General features: G+C 46.2%; 1 protein-coding gene across 3 annotated transcripts in view; it reads left to right on the forward strand.

Annotated features, from left to right (window-relative positions):
• The window catches only part of aatkb (apoptosis-associated tyrosine kinase b), a 53,838-nt gene extending 37,474 nt beyond the window's left edge, over positions 1-16,364 (forward strand). For 2 of the 3 annotated variants that reach the window (XM_048233330.1, XM_048233331.1), the window contains 11 exons: positions 1,209-1,288; positions 2,746-2,864; positions 4,617-4,704; positions 5,640-5,773; positions 6,499-6,583; positions 8,273-8,394; positions 9,090-9,239; positions 10,413-13,983; positions 14,161-14,305; positions 14,575-14,793; positions 15,263-16,364. In XM_048233330.1, the coding sequence (XP_048089287.1) occupies positions 1,209-1,288; positions 2,746-2,864; positions 4,617-4,704; positions 5,640-5,773; positions 6,499-6,583; positions 8,273-8,394; positions 9,090-9,239; positions 10,413-13,983; positions 14,161-14,305; positions 14,575-14,793; positions 15,263-15,291 (4,742 nt within the window). In that variant the 3' untranslated portion in view covers positions 15,292-16,364. Of the gene's footprint in view, positions 1-1,208; positions 1,289-1,885; positions 1,969-2,745; positions 2,865-4,616; positions 4,705-5,639; positions 5,774-6,498; positions 6,584-8,272; positions 8,395-9,089; positions 9,240-10,412; positions 13,984-14,160; positions 14,306-14,574; positions 14,794-15,262 lie in introns of those variants that run through there. The other variant, XM_048233333.1, reaches the window with a different exon arrangement.
• Positions 16,365-16,490: the final 126 nt, after the last annotated feature.

Genomic DNA, 16,490 nt, shown 5'->3' on the forward strand with positions numbered 1-16,490 from the left:
CTCACCAATGACCCCCCACACACACAAAACCACCACACCATTGCACCCCACCCCACCCGACCTACCCAGTTCATGTTTGTTGCATAATAGCCTCACTGTTTGCATTCATCTGTTTGGTACCAAGTAGCACCAGCTTTCAGACAAAGGCAGTGATTCTCCAACCCCCCTCTCCCACAGCCCCCTCCTTTGGGTGACCAGACTCTGCAACCCCCTTAAATTGTGCGAGGGTGGAAGGAAGGAATGACTGGCCTGTGGAACTTTACATACAGGCGTATACAATACGTCCATGACATACACAGAATAGGGGGACTGTGAGGGAGACAGCACGTCACGCTAGACACACACACACACACACACACACACACACACACACACACACACAAAGATCTATCTGTTTATTCTCATCATAGCGTACACGCCAGCATCACGATGGTGACTGAGTGAGAGGGAGAGAGACAGAGAGAAAGGGAGAGGGAGAACAAAAGTGAGAAAGAGTGTGAGAGAGAGAGAGAGAGAGAGAGAGAGAGAGAGAGAGAGAGGAGGGGTCTTGACTTGATTCCTTGTATTTTTGTGGTGCTCAAGTCAGTCTGCGTTTAGGCGTTGAATGAGATGGACAAACGATAGCACATCACTGAACATCTTTCAGTAAAAAAAAAAAAAAAGAAATGGATGCAAATTGGATAAAGAACCTGGTTGCTCTTGGGAACCTCACCTTAAGGACCATGCTGTTTAACCAGCTCACAGCATGGACATGTTCAAAGCATGGACAAGTCAAAGAAGGAGATAACTGGCATATTCATCACCACTACTCAGTTACATAACTACAGCTGAGCAGCAACATACTGTACAGTACCGCGAAGAAGGAAGCATTGTCCATACAAACGCCAGAAGGAACGGTTCTCCACTTCAGAGCAACCTCGTACGAATGTGCTAAGAGTTGAAGAGGGTTTGGCCTAAAGGGTGATTGTTTTTCTTAGTTTTTCTTAGTGCAATTGTACAGAAGTTCACTTGCTTGTTATTCTACCAAAGGATCTTCTCTCAGTGCAGATATAGTTGGGTGCAATCAGGTAGCGCAACGGTACTGCTCTGTACAGAGATGTAACGGTGAAACCATTGTGTCTTCGAGACTGGATTGGAGCCTCTCACTAACTTGTCTGTCTTTGTCTGCGTCTGTGTCTGTTGGTGTCTGTATCTGTCTCGCCTTGCAGTCCAGCTGTCCAAATCCACAAACGTCGGTCGGCACAGCCTGCTCTACATCAAGGAGATTGGCCATGGCTGGTTTGGAAAGGTAAAGTCAATGATTAACTTCTCCCTATCTTCACCCTCAGCTGTTGACTTGTTTGTTTATTTGTTTGTGCTGATTTCCTGGGGCGAGCCCTTAAGCGACGGTCTCACTGTGGCAGGTCGACCGTGCACCGTCAGTTAGTCAGCCATGTTAGGGCTGCTGCTGGGTGAAGCCGGGCCTGTGTGAAGCCGAGGCTGTTAAGATGGCCGACACGGCGCATTACCTGAAACACTCCGATTCCCAGACCCCCCCTCACTATCCCACCACACTCCTCCAGCATTTTCCTTTGAAGCTCCAACAGTTCTTCTGTGGTTTTGAGAGGGGTGGGGGGTTTCTTCGTGTTTGACAGAGAGAGAAATTCACGCTTGCTTCTAAATTGAGGCCCTCATACCGTAGCTAACGCCATCACTGATTCTGCCCCCCCACTCCCCACATCCCCTCACCTCTCTCACTCGCTTTGATTGCACTGTGGATTTTGAAGGAATGTCTGTTATCATGTGGTTAACGTGTTGTTTTTCACTCTCATTCTCCCTCCCTCTCTCTCTATCTCTCTTTCTTTCTCACTCTCTGTTTCCTTGTCTGTTTGTCCCCCCTCACTCTTTCACTCTCTCTCTTTCTCTCTCTCTCTTTTTCTCTGACACACATACACATAACCACCCCCTCCAATTCTTTACATTGACTGGGTATGTCCATCTGTGTGTCTGTCTCTATGTCTGCATGTATGTGTCTGTATCCGTACCCTTGTGTGCTTGTGTGTGTGTGTGTGTGTGTGTGTGTGTGTGTGTGTGTGTGTGTGTGTGTGTGTGTGTGTGTGTGTGTGTGTGTATGTGTGTGTGTGTGTGTGTGTGTGTGTGTGTGTGTGTGTGTGTGTGTGTGTGTGTATGTGTGTGTGTGTGTGTGTGTGTGTATGCGCCTGCCCTTTGGTTGTATTTATGCCGTCTGTATTTCTCCCTCATTGGGTTTGTCTTTGTCTGTGTAAATGGCATCATGTTCTTCTGCACGTCTGCATAACTGCGGATCTCTCTTTACTTTCATTCGGCTGATGTGTCCTTCTACCCCCTACGTGATATGGGTTTGCCTTACTGTGCCTTATTTTCATTTGGACGGTATATGATGTCTTTCCTGTGTGTGTGTGTGTGTGTGTGTGTGTGTGTGTGTGTGTGCACCTACCTCTTCTCTGTCCTTATCTGTTTGTGTGTCTGTGTCCTCTCTCTGTGTGTGTGTGTGTGTGTGTATGTGCATATTGTGTGTTTGTTTTCCTGCCTGTGTGTGTGTGTGTGTGTGTGTGTGTGTGTGTGTGTGTGTGTGAGCGTACTGTATGTGTATGGTTGAGTGTATGTATGTATTTGTGTGTGCATATGCGTGTGTCGTGCATGTCTGTGTGTGTGTGTGTGTGTGTGTGTGTGTGTGTGTGTGTGTGTGTGTGTCTGTGTGTGTGTGTGTGTGTGTGTGTGTGTTAGGTTCTCCTGGGTGAGGTGAACTGCGGTGCAAGCTCCATGCAGGTGGTGGTGAAGGAGCTGAAATCCAGTGCCAGTGTCCAGGACCAGATGCACTTCCTGGAGGAGGCCAAGCCCTTCCGGTAAACCCCCTGTCTGCCCTTTCCCCTTCTCATCGCTCCCTCCTCTCTCTCTCTCCTCCATCTATCTACAGTAAATCTGTCTATCTATCTACCTCAAGCCTTTCTGGTAAACCACCTGTCTATCTGCCATTTCCCCTCTTCACATCTCCCTCTCTCTCTCTCTCCTTCTCTCTCTCCTTCTCTCCTTCTCTCTCCTTCTCTCCTTCTCTCTCTCCTTCTCTCCTTCTCTCTCTCTCTCTCTCCTTCTCTCTCTCCTTCTCTCCTTCTCTCTCTCCTTCTCTCCTTCTCTCTCTCTCTCTCTCCTTCTCTCTCCTTCTCTCCTTCTCTCTCTCCTTCTCTCCTTCTCTCTCTCCTTCTCTCCTTCTCTCTCTCTCTCTCCTTCTCTCTCTCCTTCTCTCCTTCTCTCTCTCCTTCTCTCCTTCTCTCCTTCTCTCCTTCTCTCTCTCTCTCCTCCATTTCTTCTTCTTTCACTTTCTCTTTTTATTTGTTTTATCACTCCCATCTCTCTTCAGAATCTCATTTTCCCATCTTCTCTCCTCCACCTCTTCTCCACTTTATCATCCATCTTCTCCACCTCTTCTCCACTTTATCATCCATCTTATCATCCATCTTCTCCACCTCTTCTCCACTTTATCATCCATCTTCTCCACCTCTTCTCCACTTTATCATCCATCTTATCATCCATCTTCTCCACCTCTTCTCCACTTTATCATCCATCTTCTCCTCCACCTCTTCTCCACTTTATTTATCATCCATTTCTCCTCCACCTCTTTTCCACTTTATTTATCATCCATCTTCTCCTCCACCTCTTCTCCACTTTATCATCCATTTCTCCTCCACCTCTTCTCCACTTTATTTATCATCCATCTTCTCCTCCACCTCTTCTCCCACTTTATCATCCATCTTCTCCTCCAGCTCTCTCACTTTCACTCTGCCATTTTATTGCCACACTTCTCAGTAAGTAACATGGGCTCTTTTAACCTTGCAGCAACAGTAGTAATCTCCCTCTTCATCCCTCCCTCTCTCTCTCTCTCTCTCTCTCTCTCTTTCCCTCCCTATCTCTCTCTCATAACCCCTCCACTGCTCTCTGTGGATATTTCTCCTCAGAAACGGCGCCTCCTAAAATAGCCTCCCACACACTCAGTGGGGCTTAAGCGGCTTCCCGTCCACTGGAGAGGCCTGTAAACCCTGAGAGCCCAGGGCTACTGGCAGCCTCTCCGAAACATAACAACCACACAGCCGGCAACTTGAACGCTTCTCGTTTAGCCTGGTCCACTATATTTTGGGTAGAATTGGCTGCTACTAATTGTGTATCTTTGTGGATGACAGTGTCAGTGTGTAACATATGTAGGCATCTGTCTTTAGGCTAGAGGGCCTAGAGTGTAGAGATATGTGAACCCTAACTTTCTGTTGATTAATACCATGGAAAAAGATAACACACACACACTCTCTCTCTCTCATCCCTCTCTCTATCTCCCCTGCCCCCTCTCCATCCCTCCCTCTCTCTCTCCATCCTTCTTGCTTTCTCGGCCTGAGACACATGTGTTCAGCAGCCCTCTGGCCTTTAGAAAGTTGAGAGCATGATCACACCAGAAATTCTCTCTCTCTCACACACACACAAACACACACATACACACACACACACACACATACACACACACTCCTACTGTCTTTGCATGTGTGTTGTGTTGTGTTGGGTGGTTCTGGAACCTCTAACCCTGTCTCTCCCTGTGCTTCCCTTTCTGTCCACAGGGGGCTTCATCACCCAGCCCTGCTGCAGTGCCTTGCCCAGTGCACCGAGGTCACCCCCTACCTGCTGGTCATGGAGTTCTGCCCGCTGGTGAGTATCGGCCAGCTGTCGAGCAGCTGCTCTCACACCTCGGTTTCCACTCACAGTCATGGAACAGGTCTCATTCAGAGGGATATACAGGAGGTGGGGAGTTGGTAGGGTAGTGGCTAAGGAACTTGGCTAGTATGCAGTCCAGTTGCTCCAAGTAAACTGGCCCCTGCAATCACCATTTGCTAAATGCATAAATACATTTCTGTTGTTTTAGATTTAAATTTGTTATCAATACTTAACCTTGAACTCACTGTTACTTGGTCTATGTTATCAGCTTGAGTTTGATTCTTAAGCTGGTGTTTTGCAGACAATCTCTAGGGTTTTCCTCTTAATTCTGTGAATTTGTTCTGTATTTGGAAATGTTTAAATATTTGTTTGTCAGAGAGAGAGAGAGAGAATTTGTTGACATCCCCCTCAAGATTAAATGTGATCAGACATCTCGGCATCTCTAGCTTTTTAGTGTTCGGAATTCATTGGCTAAAGCTTGCAATGAGTGCTGTGTACTTGCCTGTTTGCCAAACTGTTAGTCCTGTAATATTCATACATACTGTAGCTATGAGGGTGGCATTGCCCCCAAGTGGACACAAACAGTATTGCAGGCTATTTGAGCACACTGGTCTTTGCATTTTGGTCTTGCATACAACATTCTACAGGCATTTCAATCGTCTATTATTATGTTTGTATAGGGATTACTTTTTACATTTTGTTGAGAAGCATTTTGTGTGCAAACACAGAAATCAGAGGAAAGAGTAGGTTGCACAAACGGACAATATATTTTTCCACTCAATCCATTGTAGTCTATAAAACGGACAATGCATTTTTCACTCAATCCATTGTAGTCGATAAAATTCACATTCTGTATTATCAAGTATATCTGATGTGACACTCTCTCTGGTGGCTCAGATGCCATGTCTGATGGTGTTTGTGTTGTCCAGGGCGATGTGAAGGGATACCTGCGCAGCTGCCGAGCGGCTGACACAATGACCCCTGACCCGCTCATCCTGCAGCGGATGGCCTGTGAGATCGCCTCGGGGCTTCTCCACCTCCACCTCCACAACTTCGTACACAGGTGAGCCTCCACTTGGCCTCCTACATACACACGCGCACGCACGCTTGCACACACACACACACACACACACACACACACACACACACACACACACACACATATTTGCACACACACATACAGTGTGTACACACACAGGCACATAGATAGATGCACACATAGCCAGAGACAAATATGTGTGCACACACCTACTCTCTGTCTCTCTCTTTCTTTTTCTCACACACATATGCTCACAGACATACACACAGATACACATGAACACACATAGACACAGGCGGGTGCTCACACACACACACACACACACACCTGACCACCACTTGTCTATCCTGTCCTGAGACTTGATGACCCCCTATTCAGTCGCTCCTCATCCAGTCCCCTGCTGACCCGATGGCTGCTCACCGGCAACAATATCCTGGTGCTGCCTGAGTGTGTCTCCAAGACTCCAGCATCAGTGATTTTGTTGCCTGGGGTAACCCTTTGTCATCAGATGCATATGTATCACACCCTCACATGTCCGTCTCACGTTTGTTTTTGTGTGGTTAGCATTGAAGGTGGCTTGGCAGTTGCCAGGCAACAGTAAAGCTTGATAGACCGTTCTTGTAACATTTAATGCATGCTAATAATGCACAAAGCAATGCTTCCATCAATTTTTGTTTACTAATAACTACTGTTTCAGAGCACTAGACGAGTTCACTGTCATACTGTGAATCCTCTCTCTTTCTACTCAGTGACTTGGCCTTGAGGAACTGTCTGCTCACCTCGGACGTGACGGTCAAGATAGGAGATTATGGGCTCTCTCACAGCAAGTATAAGGTACTGTAGGTCTAAAGCAGGGAGGCCCTACCAATCTTCTAACTCATCTGCCACTGATAGCATTTTGTTGCAGTGCTAGCCTAGCACGCCTGATTTTAATACACTGAGACTGTTCAACTGAAGGATAAGGCATCATGAGTTCCAGGATCAGCCTCAGTGCTTTTAGTAGAAAGATTTGGATACCCTGCACTGTTTACAGATTAATATACACTGCAGTTATAAGCTTTGATATAAATAATGCATATCTAAGGCAAGAGTATGCAATACTGTATCTAAAACATGTTTCTGTTGGTAGCTTGGTCTTATATTATCCTCATATTCACATAAAGGACAAATAACAACCTGAGCTGTCGTTCCCACATTACATTCTGTGCTGGTGTTGTAGGCGTTTAGCTATTTAGCTTACTAATTTTAGACAAAACCCTGCATAATGCCTCTTTAATGATTGTTCCAGGACTTTGAAAATGTAATGCACTTAACAAAATTAAAACCAGGTCCATTAGTCACTGACATACTCCTGACAGATTTATGTACAGTAATTATTTGCACACAAACACTGGTCTATTGTGTAAGGGCGGTCAAAATGTTACCAATAACGGAAAACAGCTGACGAGAAGGTTCAGGCGTGTCAGAACTTTATGGCACAGTAAGATGCATTAGACTTGTGAATATTGTAGAAAACACACGTAATCTGACTCCATAATTAGTAAACAACCTACAATATCACTAAACCGGTTATAAACCAAATGTTAAACGCAAGGGCATGGCACACCAAGAGTTATATGAATGGTAGATCAAGGGACAGTTTAATACTGCAATACACGGTAGTTTAAATGTTACAGATGTCAAGTAAACACACAAAAAAATCCTGGGATGAATGAGTGAGAGAAAAGAGAAAAGGAATACAGAGACAAAGAGTGTGAAAGAGTAGATGAGAAGAGAAGCCAAGCTCTTGAACACTCTCAGGTGTTTGGTTTTACTAAAACTCATTCCTATGCATTTGCCAGTGACCAATCCCTGTTAAGATAACACTATACCAACCATTAATCAAGGCCCAGCAGAAATCACATTGGACTAGCTGGCCTATAAAACTATGGCACATATTTCAGATTGTAATGAAACCATGATCAGACTGCTCCCTATATAACAAGGATTAATTAGAGACCAAACATTAATATTTTACATTAATACACAGTACAATTAAACAATCTTGAAATACCACTCATCTGGACTCTTTCTGACCCTGGTGGGCTGAGTCAAATGATCAAAGGACACAGGGGATGCAATTAGCAGCATTGTGATCAGGCCTTGGGTGTCTGATATAATCAGTCCATATGATGCAAACAGCTTGCTGGGAAGCTGTGGTGTGACTTGCCGGGCAAATAATGCCATTGTCCTTTCATCTAGATGTGATCATTCTCAGAGTGGATTTTGCATCATTTATTATGATCTGCTGGATAATGTTGTTTAGGAAAACATCATTTGTCATTTTGCAGTGTTTAACCCATTGCAATGCTCAATGGTTTGTCATGTAGTCAAGGACAAGTGTTGTCAGTGTTGTCTCATACTGCTGCTAAGACATACTGACATACAATGCTCCTTTGTCCTGCTGGTAAGACATACTGACATATTATGCTCTCCTGTCCTGCTGGTAAGACATACTGATATATTATGCTCCCCTGTCTACAGGATGACTACTTTGTGACATCAGATCAGACGTTGGTGCCTCTGCGCTGGATGGCCCCTGAACTTGTTGACGACGTTCATGGAAACCTACTTGTGGCAGATCAAAGCAAGCAAAGCAATATCTGGTGAGTGCATACTGTACCTTTTCATACACTTGTTCTACAACTGTGGATACTTTAGGTTTATACTGATTTGTTTGACTTGGTGAATCAGGCCTAAGTGTCAAGTGCCAAGTCCAATTCTATGGCTTTTGGATTTCCACAAGATAGTCATTCACATATCACAGTCCTCCTTTACGCATGTATTACTTAAATCTAGAATCATTTTGCATACAATGGAAAATGAAAAAGTAAATTTAAGCACTTTAAATTGCGTAACAGTACATTGTATTGCATCTTCAGGAAATGTGTAGCAGTAAAGTGGAATTTGCTCAACTGCCTAGACTTTTCTCTATGTAGACTTATGACTGAGCTCAAAGGTATCCACATAAGAGAGCTGTAAAGGGTCATTCACACCAAGAACGATAACAATAACTATAACCATAACAATAAAAGTGTTCACATTGAACAACGATAAACAAAAAATGTGATGGATTCTGATTGGCTATTAGCTTTTTATCGTTCTCAAAATCGCTCTGAATGTGATCCGCAACGATATCGTTCTTCATGTCGTTATCGCTATAGTTTATGTGTAAACGTTGTCATTCATGTTAACGAGAACGATATTTGTTTATAGTTATCGTTCTTGGTGTGAATGTGCTGCTCACCCATACAGTAGACTCTGCTATGAGAGGTCTAAGCTGAGTTTGTGTGTTCTGCAGGTCTCTTGGCGTGACCATCTGGGAGCTGTTTGAGCTGGGGAACCAGCCCTATCGCCTCTACTCAGACAGACAGGTGCTCAGCTACGCCGTCAAGGACCAGCAGCTCAAGCTGCCCAAGCCCCTGCTCAAGATCCCTCTGGCGGAGCGCTGGTGAGCTGCCCACTGCTGCTGCATTCTGCCTCCAAGTCCTGATTCCACTGATTCCTCTCATGTTTTACTAATTCTTTCTCCTCTCATCTCTCTCCTTTCCTTTCATCTCCTCTCTTTTTTCTATTTTCTTCTCTTGTCCTCTCCTTTCCTCTCCTCGCTGTTCATTTCCTCTCCTCTTTCCTTCTTTACCTCTCCTCTCCTCTCTTTTCCTCTCCTCTTTTCCTCCTCTTTCCTCTCATCTCCACTCCTCTCCCTTTTTTTCTCTTTACCTCTGTTCACCTCTTCTTCTCTCTGTCTTTCTACTTTACTCTATTTATGCCATTCCTTCTGGGTGATGTCACAACCCATTCATCCCATTCATGGGTTTCTGACCTCTTATACACTCAAAAAAGGAAATGCCACACTCTTTCTCCCCTCCTTTCTCTATCTTCTCGTTCTTTCTCTTCTTTTGTCTAAAAGTACAGTCTTCTTTATCACTTTTTTCTTAGCCTTTGGCCTAATTCTGTCGCTCTGTCTTGTGCATTTCTCCTCTGAGCGCAGACTTTTTTTTTTAATTTGCTCCACGTCTGACTCACTCTCATTGACTTTTTTTTCTTTCTCTCTCTCTTTTCTTTGTTTTTCTCTCCTCCAACTTTCCCTCCTCCCTCCATCACTCTGCTGTCCTGTCCTCGTTTGACTCCTACACTCATTTCTCCTGCAAAGCCCCGCAGGGCCTGTGTATTTTGTCCTGTCAGAAAAAAGCTGACAGAAACAAACAGACACACACATACGCATGCACACCAACACAAATGTTTATCACGGATGAAAAAGTAATGAGGTTGAAATCTGGTTATTACCGGAGATGCAAGTGCTATTAGGCCTCATTTTTTACAGAGACAGACAGCATGCAGTCATTTCCCGTATGGATTTCAATAATTATGCAAATACTGCTGCCTTTCATTTCCTGTATTCCAGTGAATCGATGTTCATTTCCCAGCAAATAATTTGTTCAAGAGGAGTGTGTATGTGTGTGTGCATGTGTGTGTGTGCATGTGTGTGTGTGCGTGTGTGCATGTGTGTGCGTGTGTGTATGTCTACCTTCATGTCTTTGTGTCTGCTGTGTGTGTGTCTGTATTTGCATGTTTCAGTGTAAATAACTGACGTGTTATTGTTGGTTTTTCTCTTGTTCTTCAGGTATGAAGTGATGCAGTTCTGCTGGCTCCAGGCTGACCAGAGGCCCAACGCCGAGGAGGTCCACCTCCTGCTCAGCTACCTGTGCGCCAAGAGCGCCAGCGAGGCAGAGGAGGACTTCGAGCGGCGCTGGAACTCCATGCGGCCCAACACCGCCACGCACAGGCACCACGGCCTGCACGGTGCTGGAGCGATGGCCCTGGAGATGACCGCCCCGTCCGCCTCCACCACCTCGTCGTCCTTCCCCTTGCTGGAGCAGTTCTCGGTGGGCGACACCTACCACTCGGAGTCCGGCGACGACGTTTTGACGGTGACGGAGACGAGCCACGGACTGAACTTCGAGTACAAGTGGGAGCAGGCGCGGGCCGAGCAGTCGTACCACCATTCGTCGTCCACGGGCACCTTGGGGCAAGGCAACCCCCTCTGCCAGGAGATATACTACCCACCAGGGGGCATTGTCGGCGGCTGTGGGATGGACGGTCTCACCCTTGGGGTGTCTCCGTCATACTATGAGCCAAAGCAGCTTCACGCTCCAGGGGTAGTCCCTGTGTTGAGCGCCCACAGTCCCTCGGTGAGCAGCGAGTACTACATCCGCATCGAAGAGCCAGTCGACTGCAACGTTGATATGGAGTACGCCACCTACAGCCCTGAGTTCGGGGGCAGCAACGGGAGCTTTCTGACAGGAAGCGGAGACTCGGGAGAATGTATGAACTGCCCTGCGGAGGTGAAGCCGTCCATCGACTCCTACTGGGCTGCTGACGTCCACAAAAGCAGTGCCTACGATTCAGACAACACAAGCCCTGCCTTGTCCCTAACCATGGAGCCTCTGCTCGGCCAGGTTTCCAGTGGTAGCCCCCTCAGGCCCTGGGAGTCGGGACATTATGTCTCCTACAAGGACCGTGATGGGGGCTACTACTTTGAACACTCGCCTCCCATAACGATGGAGGGCTACATTATTGGGAAGCCTCCGGAGCCTCACCAAGAGAGCTGGGGGTCCCGTAGCCTGCGGCAGGCGCTGGGAGAGCTGGAGAACCCCCTGGGGATTTCGCCTTCTCTCGACAGCCCCCGCCAAGGCTACGGCGACCCTTACCTGGAGACAAGCCAAGGCTCCATCATTGGGAAGAATGTGACAGGCGGCTACTATGACATGATGGGTTCCCTCAGGAAGACCATGCCCAACTCTCACCAGGTCAGCATCAACATGGAGACAGAGGGGGCACTCTTTCTACGGCACGGGGACAGTGACAGTGAGGATGACGATGACGAGGAGGATTTGTTTGTCGAGAGGCAGGCGAGAGGTGGCTGGGCCGGTCATCTCAACAGCAGCAGCGCTAGCGCGTGCCGGAGACAAAGCTCGTGCCAACAGCAGGACGCCTACATTGATTTCCACTACACCATGCCCACGACGGATGTCGAGGATTGCTGGTCAGATGAGCAAAAGTTAGCCTACCATCACCCTGCTAAACCGATAGACTATCTAGAGGCCACCCCAAAAGACAGTGGTTGTGTTGCACATGGAAGTCATTATCCACTGGTAACGGCAGAGTGCAATCCCTATGTCTACATATGTCATGAGACTATACCAGATAAGGTATTGCCTGTGGAGTGCTGCCAAGTCGTGGAGAGTCCTCACTTCATCGATCCCCTCACTGGTGCAGTTGTGAGGAACTGCTATATAAATGACTACGAGAAGCTCATTGGAGCACCCAGTGAAGGCAAGAAAGAAAACAAAGAGTTATCAGCCAGGGGTGGTGATTCGACCTCAAAGGCAAAATCCCTCAATAAGTCAACTCAGTATGACCTTACAGAGCAATATGTGGACATCACTGTGGAGGATTCTTCCGCTAAGAAAGAGGAGTGTGTCAAGGAGATTGCACCGAAAGAGTCCGAATCTGTGATTGTGGAAATAACTACCTGCCAAACAACAGAACCGAGTCTTGCCATGGTTGTCCAGTCAGAACCTGATTCCGAAGTGAGTCGGACGGCAGACAGCGGGATCGACCGTGGACACTCCAGTGTCAGTCTGGTGGAGATCGATGACTGTAGTGACGACGATATCACTGACGTCACCTCGGCGATCTTCGGTGACCTCCCCATGGACTACGTTGAGACTGGAGACTATGCCACTTCCTCCCCTGCTCTGAAGTCCCTCCAGAAGCAGGTGGGCACGCCAGACTCCATGGACTCCATTGACCTTCCCTCTGCCACAGGCTCTAGCGAAGCCTTCAGCCCTGCCTCGCACCCGTCAAGCTCCCCCAAAGCCATGGACAGTGGCTACGACACCGAGAATAATGAGTCCCCCGAGTTTGTGCTCAAGGAACCTCACGAATCGCAGGAGCCAAAAGCCTTCGTCCAGCCCCTGGGGAAACCAATTATCTCCGCGAGCTTGGATGAGGAGAAGGAGGAACCAACTGAAGCTGTGGCTACCTCTGTCTCTTTGTCAGCTTCTCAGAGCAGCGAGGGAGGGCTGGTAGCTCTAAGTCAGGACAACCCTTACCGCGATTCGGCTTATTTTTCAGATTACGATGCCGAGAATGAGAAACTTTCACGGGATGAGGAAGAAGAGAAAGAGGGAAAGAAAGAATGTGAGATTCAAACGGTTGAGGAAGCGACAGATGTAAAGGTCGTCATTTCAAAAGAACAAGATGACCAAATAGAAGAGAAGGTCCATGTGTCCCAGGAAGAGAGAGAGGATAATGGTCCCACTGAAAATAGGGATCTACTTCCTCAACTGGAGATCACTGAAACAAAGGACACTATCACAGTCTCAACCCCCTGCCCCTCTTTTCCTCTTCATTCTGCAGTGGAAGGTCAGATGAAATCAGAGAAAGAGTCTTTGCCAGATGAAAGACTAGAAATTGGATTCTTGGGTGAAGGCATGCTATCTGAACAGTCTGCAGACCAAGAGGGGCGGGGTTCCACCCCAACACTGTCCTGTGATGAAGTCTCCAAGGAAACAGAAGACACAGAGATTCCATGTCCACCCCTTGATTCCAGTGACACAAACAGTACCACTGAATCAACCTCCAATTTCAAAGTGGGAGAACATAAACAGGAACAAGAAGATGATGAAGAAGAGACCTCTAATACAGAATCTCTAGTTGAACTACCCAAAGAAGGAAAACAGAGAGACAGCAAGGAGACAGACAGGAGTGTATCAGCAGATACCTCCTGCAACAAGGATCAAATCCCCCAAAGTGGTCAAGAACAAGAAGAGGAGGTGCACTCTAAGATCTCTGCTCGTGCCTCCTCACCTCCCCCACCCCTTCGTCCTCTGGAGGGTCAAGTGTCGCCTGCTGATGGAGAAGAGGCGGATGAGGAGGATGCTGACACGGACGACAGTGACGAATCGGACGAGGAGCTGAGGACCTACAGCGTTCAGGAACAGAGCGAGGAAAGCGAGGACGAGAATCACCCGGTGCCCATCGTCATCAGCGACTGCAGCGACGCCCACAACCTCCGCAGCCTGCTGAAGATTCCCACCTTGGTGTCAGAGTCGTCCATCGATGAGTCGGAGGCCAAGAAGAAGGTTGTGTCCTTCTTTGATGACGTCACTGTCTATTTGTTCGACCAGGTGAATGAGGCCTATCACAGCTAATTTCTTTTTTCCACTGAATTACTGTAAATTACTTATATGCAATGAATTAAAGCAGTAGCTACAAACCTCTCGGCAGGCAATACTAGTTAGTGTACACATACTGTATAAGGTCTAGAAAGACATTCATTAACTTTATGTATTTTCTTGTCACAGGAGAGCCCCACCCGGGAGTTGGCAGATCATGGTTTTCCTCCAGGGGCCGAGTCCGCTAAGCAGGGGTCAAAGGTCAAAGAGCTACGCCCACAGGAGAAGGTTGCTGTCTCTGATGACTCCTCAGACGGGAACATCTCAGAAGAGAGTAAGAACCAATCAAACAGACCAAATATGAAACATTTAGGTTAACTACAGTGCATATAACAAGATAAATAAATAATGGTACCCGGTAGAGCTAGAACATTTTTCTCTTCCTGTGTCTCCCGCTCTATCTGTTCTCCTTTGTCTGTCCCCTCAGTATTTTTCCTGTCCTTGCCACCTCTCTTGAAAGTGTTGGACACATCATTTTGCATACTGGCATGTGATTAAGACTTACAGTAAGACTCAATCTCTCTCTCCGCTCTCTCTGCAAAGGTGCTGGCTTTGAGTGGGAGGATGACTTCCCACTCTTGTCCGTCGGGTCCTCAACAACAAAGGTCACCCCAGAACCTGAGCCAGCTCTGCCCAAGCTGCCGCCTGTCACTGTTGAGACCAAGCCCACCATTCAGTACTCCCGCTTCACCGTCTCGCCCTCGACCATCTCTCGCTTCTCCATCACGCATGTCACCGACTCGGACATGGAATCCGCAGGAGGTGAGCCTCTTCATTCAGTGGTTTCAGTAGTTTACACCATTTGATCTCTCTGGTTTTCTTTATGTGTTTAAATAATGTGCATGTCATTGTGGATTAAAGCATCTGCTAAAATAATTACAATTTGTAAATTTGAAAGTCAACAGTTAGGGATTTATTTCTGAATTTATTCTGATTGAAGGCCAACACTGAAATGTATCCTTTTCATTGGATGTACTTACTGGCTACCATTTTTGCTGTTGCTGATGAGCTTATCCATGCATGATAATGGAATCAAAGTATTACACTTTTCTTTGATGCTTAATCCTGTACTCTGTAAGAGGCAAACAAAATTAATATGTCAAAAAAGCAATAATAATAATAACAATTAGCACAGCTGAATGAATAGTATGCTGCACTAATAATGATTTTAACTGTATCTATAACTGCAATTTCCTTCCTCTTTCTCTCTCTTCTCTTCACCCTGTCACAGGGAGCAGTGAGGATGGAGACAGAGAATAAGTGGGAGCCATGTTATCGGACTTGAGAATCGCCCCTTGTTTCTGGATTAACCTTTTCAGGCTCTGTATGTTTTGGGGTATCAGGACAATACGCATGCCCTGGTGTCCTTTGAAGACAGTGCCTCCTAATGTCAGACTACTGAAATCAACCCTGATTTTTTATCAAGTAGGGTCCCATATAGAACATGGACAATATGAAGACAAGTATGAAACTACCAACACCACAGATTGGTGGTTTTTCATATCTATAGACAGGCAACATGTTACCAGGAGTCCACATACAACAGGGACATTTTAAACCATTTTGAAGAGAAAGAAAAAATACCTTTGAAAAAAATCGATTTGTTTTGCCGTGGACTTTGATTCGCTCATGACTTTGTTAACGCATTAATCAGGATGTTTAGCAGGCCAGGCCCGTATCTGTGCTCTACAGGACTAAAGCACCGTTGGGAGAGAAGAACCACAATAATAAAACTGTCAAGCCCAAGTGCTGTACTATTATCTTTTCCCGGACATTTGTTGGGAGACATTGTTACATTATTAATTGTATCATGATAAAAAAAAAGAACAATGTTGTATGAGCTTCAATGTCATATTCAAAGCAGATTGTCTTAGTTTGGGGATTGGATGTTGGGGGGAAATGGGAGGGACGCATTATTGTTGAAGAATAATAACATTTGTTCAGTTGACAAAGGAAACCTACAGCTGCCTTGTGATTGGCCATCAACCAGGAAGTAGCAAAAGTGCCAGGATGATGCAGCATTCTTTAATCTGGCTAACCCCCAGTATGTAAAATTATGTATTCAATGAATTCTCAGACGTACACTGTATTCAGCGTTGATTTACCAAATACCTATCTATTTATTTATGCATATTTATTTCATTACATTCCTTTGTTATTCTCATCTCAATCACAGTAGTGATTGATTGCTCATAATGAATTGCTTAGACATTTCCCCGTTTAAAGCAACACCAAATAGTTTTTTATACCTTAAAATAATGTTTCCAAAATCGTTTCAGTGGTTCATTAACTCGTAACAGGGTGAACGGCACTTCTGCATGCGCTTCGCGGCCCTCTATCGGCTATAACCACACTATGTAAGTTTGCCAGATCGGGTAGCGGATCTGTAGTTTGATGGAACGAGACATAAGAAACTACAAATTTGACTTGCATCGTTATTTGCAAAGCCGGTGCTGGAT

Source organism: Alosa alosa, chromosome 22, assembly GCF_017589495.1.
Source record: "Alosa alosa isolate M-15738 ecotype Scorff River chromosome 22, AALO_Geno_1.1, whole genome shotgun sequence".
In the NCBI taxonomy this organism is placed as follows: domain Eukaryota; kingdom Metazoa; phylum Chordata; class Actinopteri; order Clupeiformes; family Clupeidae; genus Alosa; species Alosa alosa.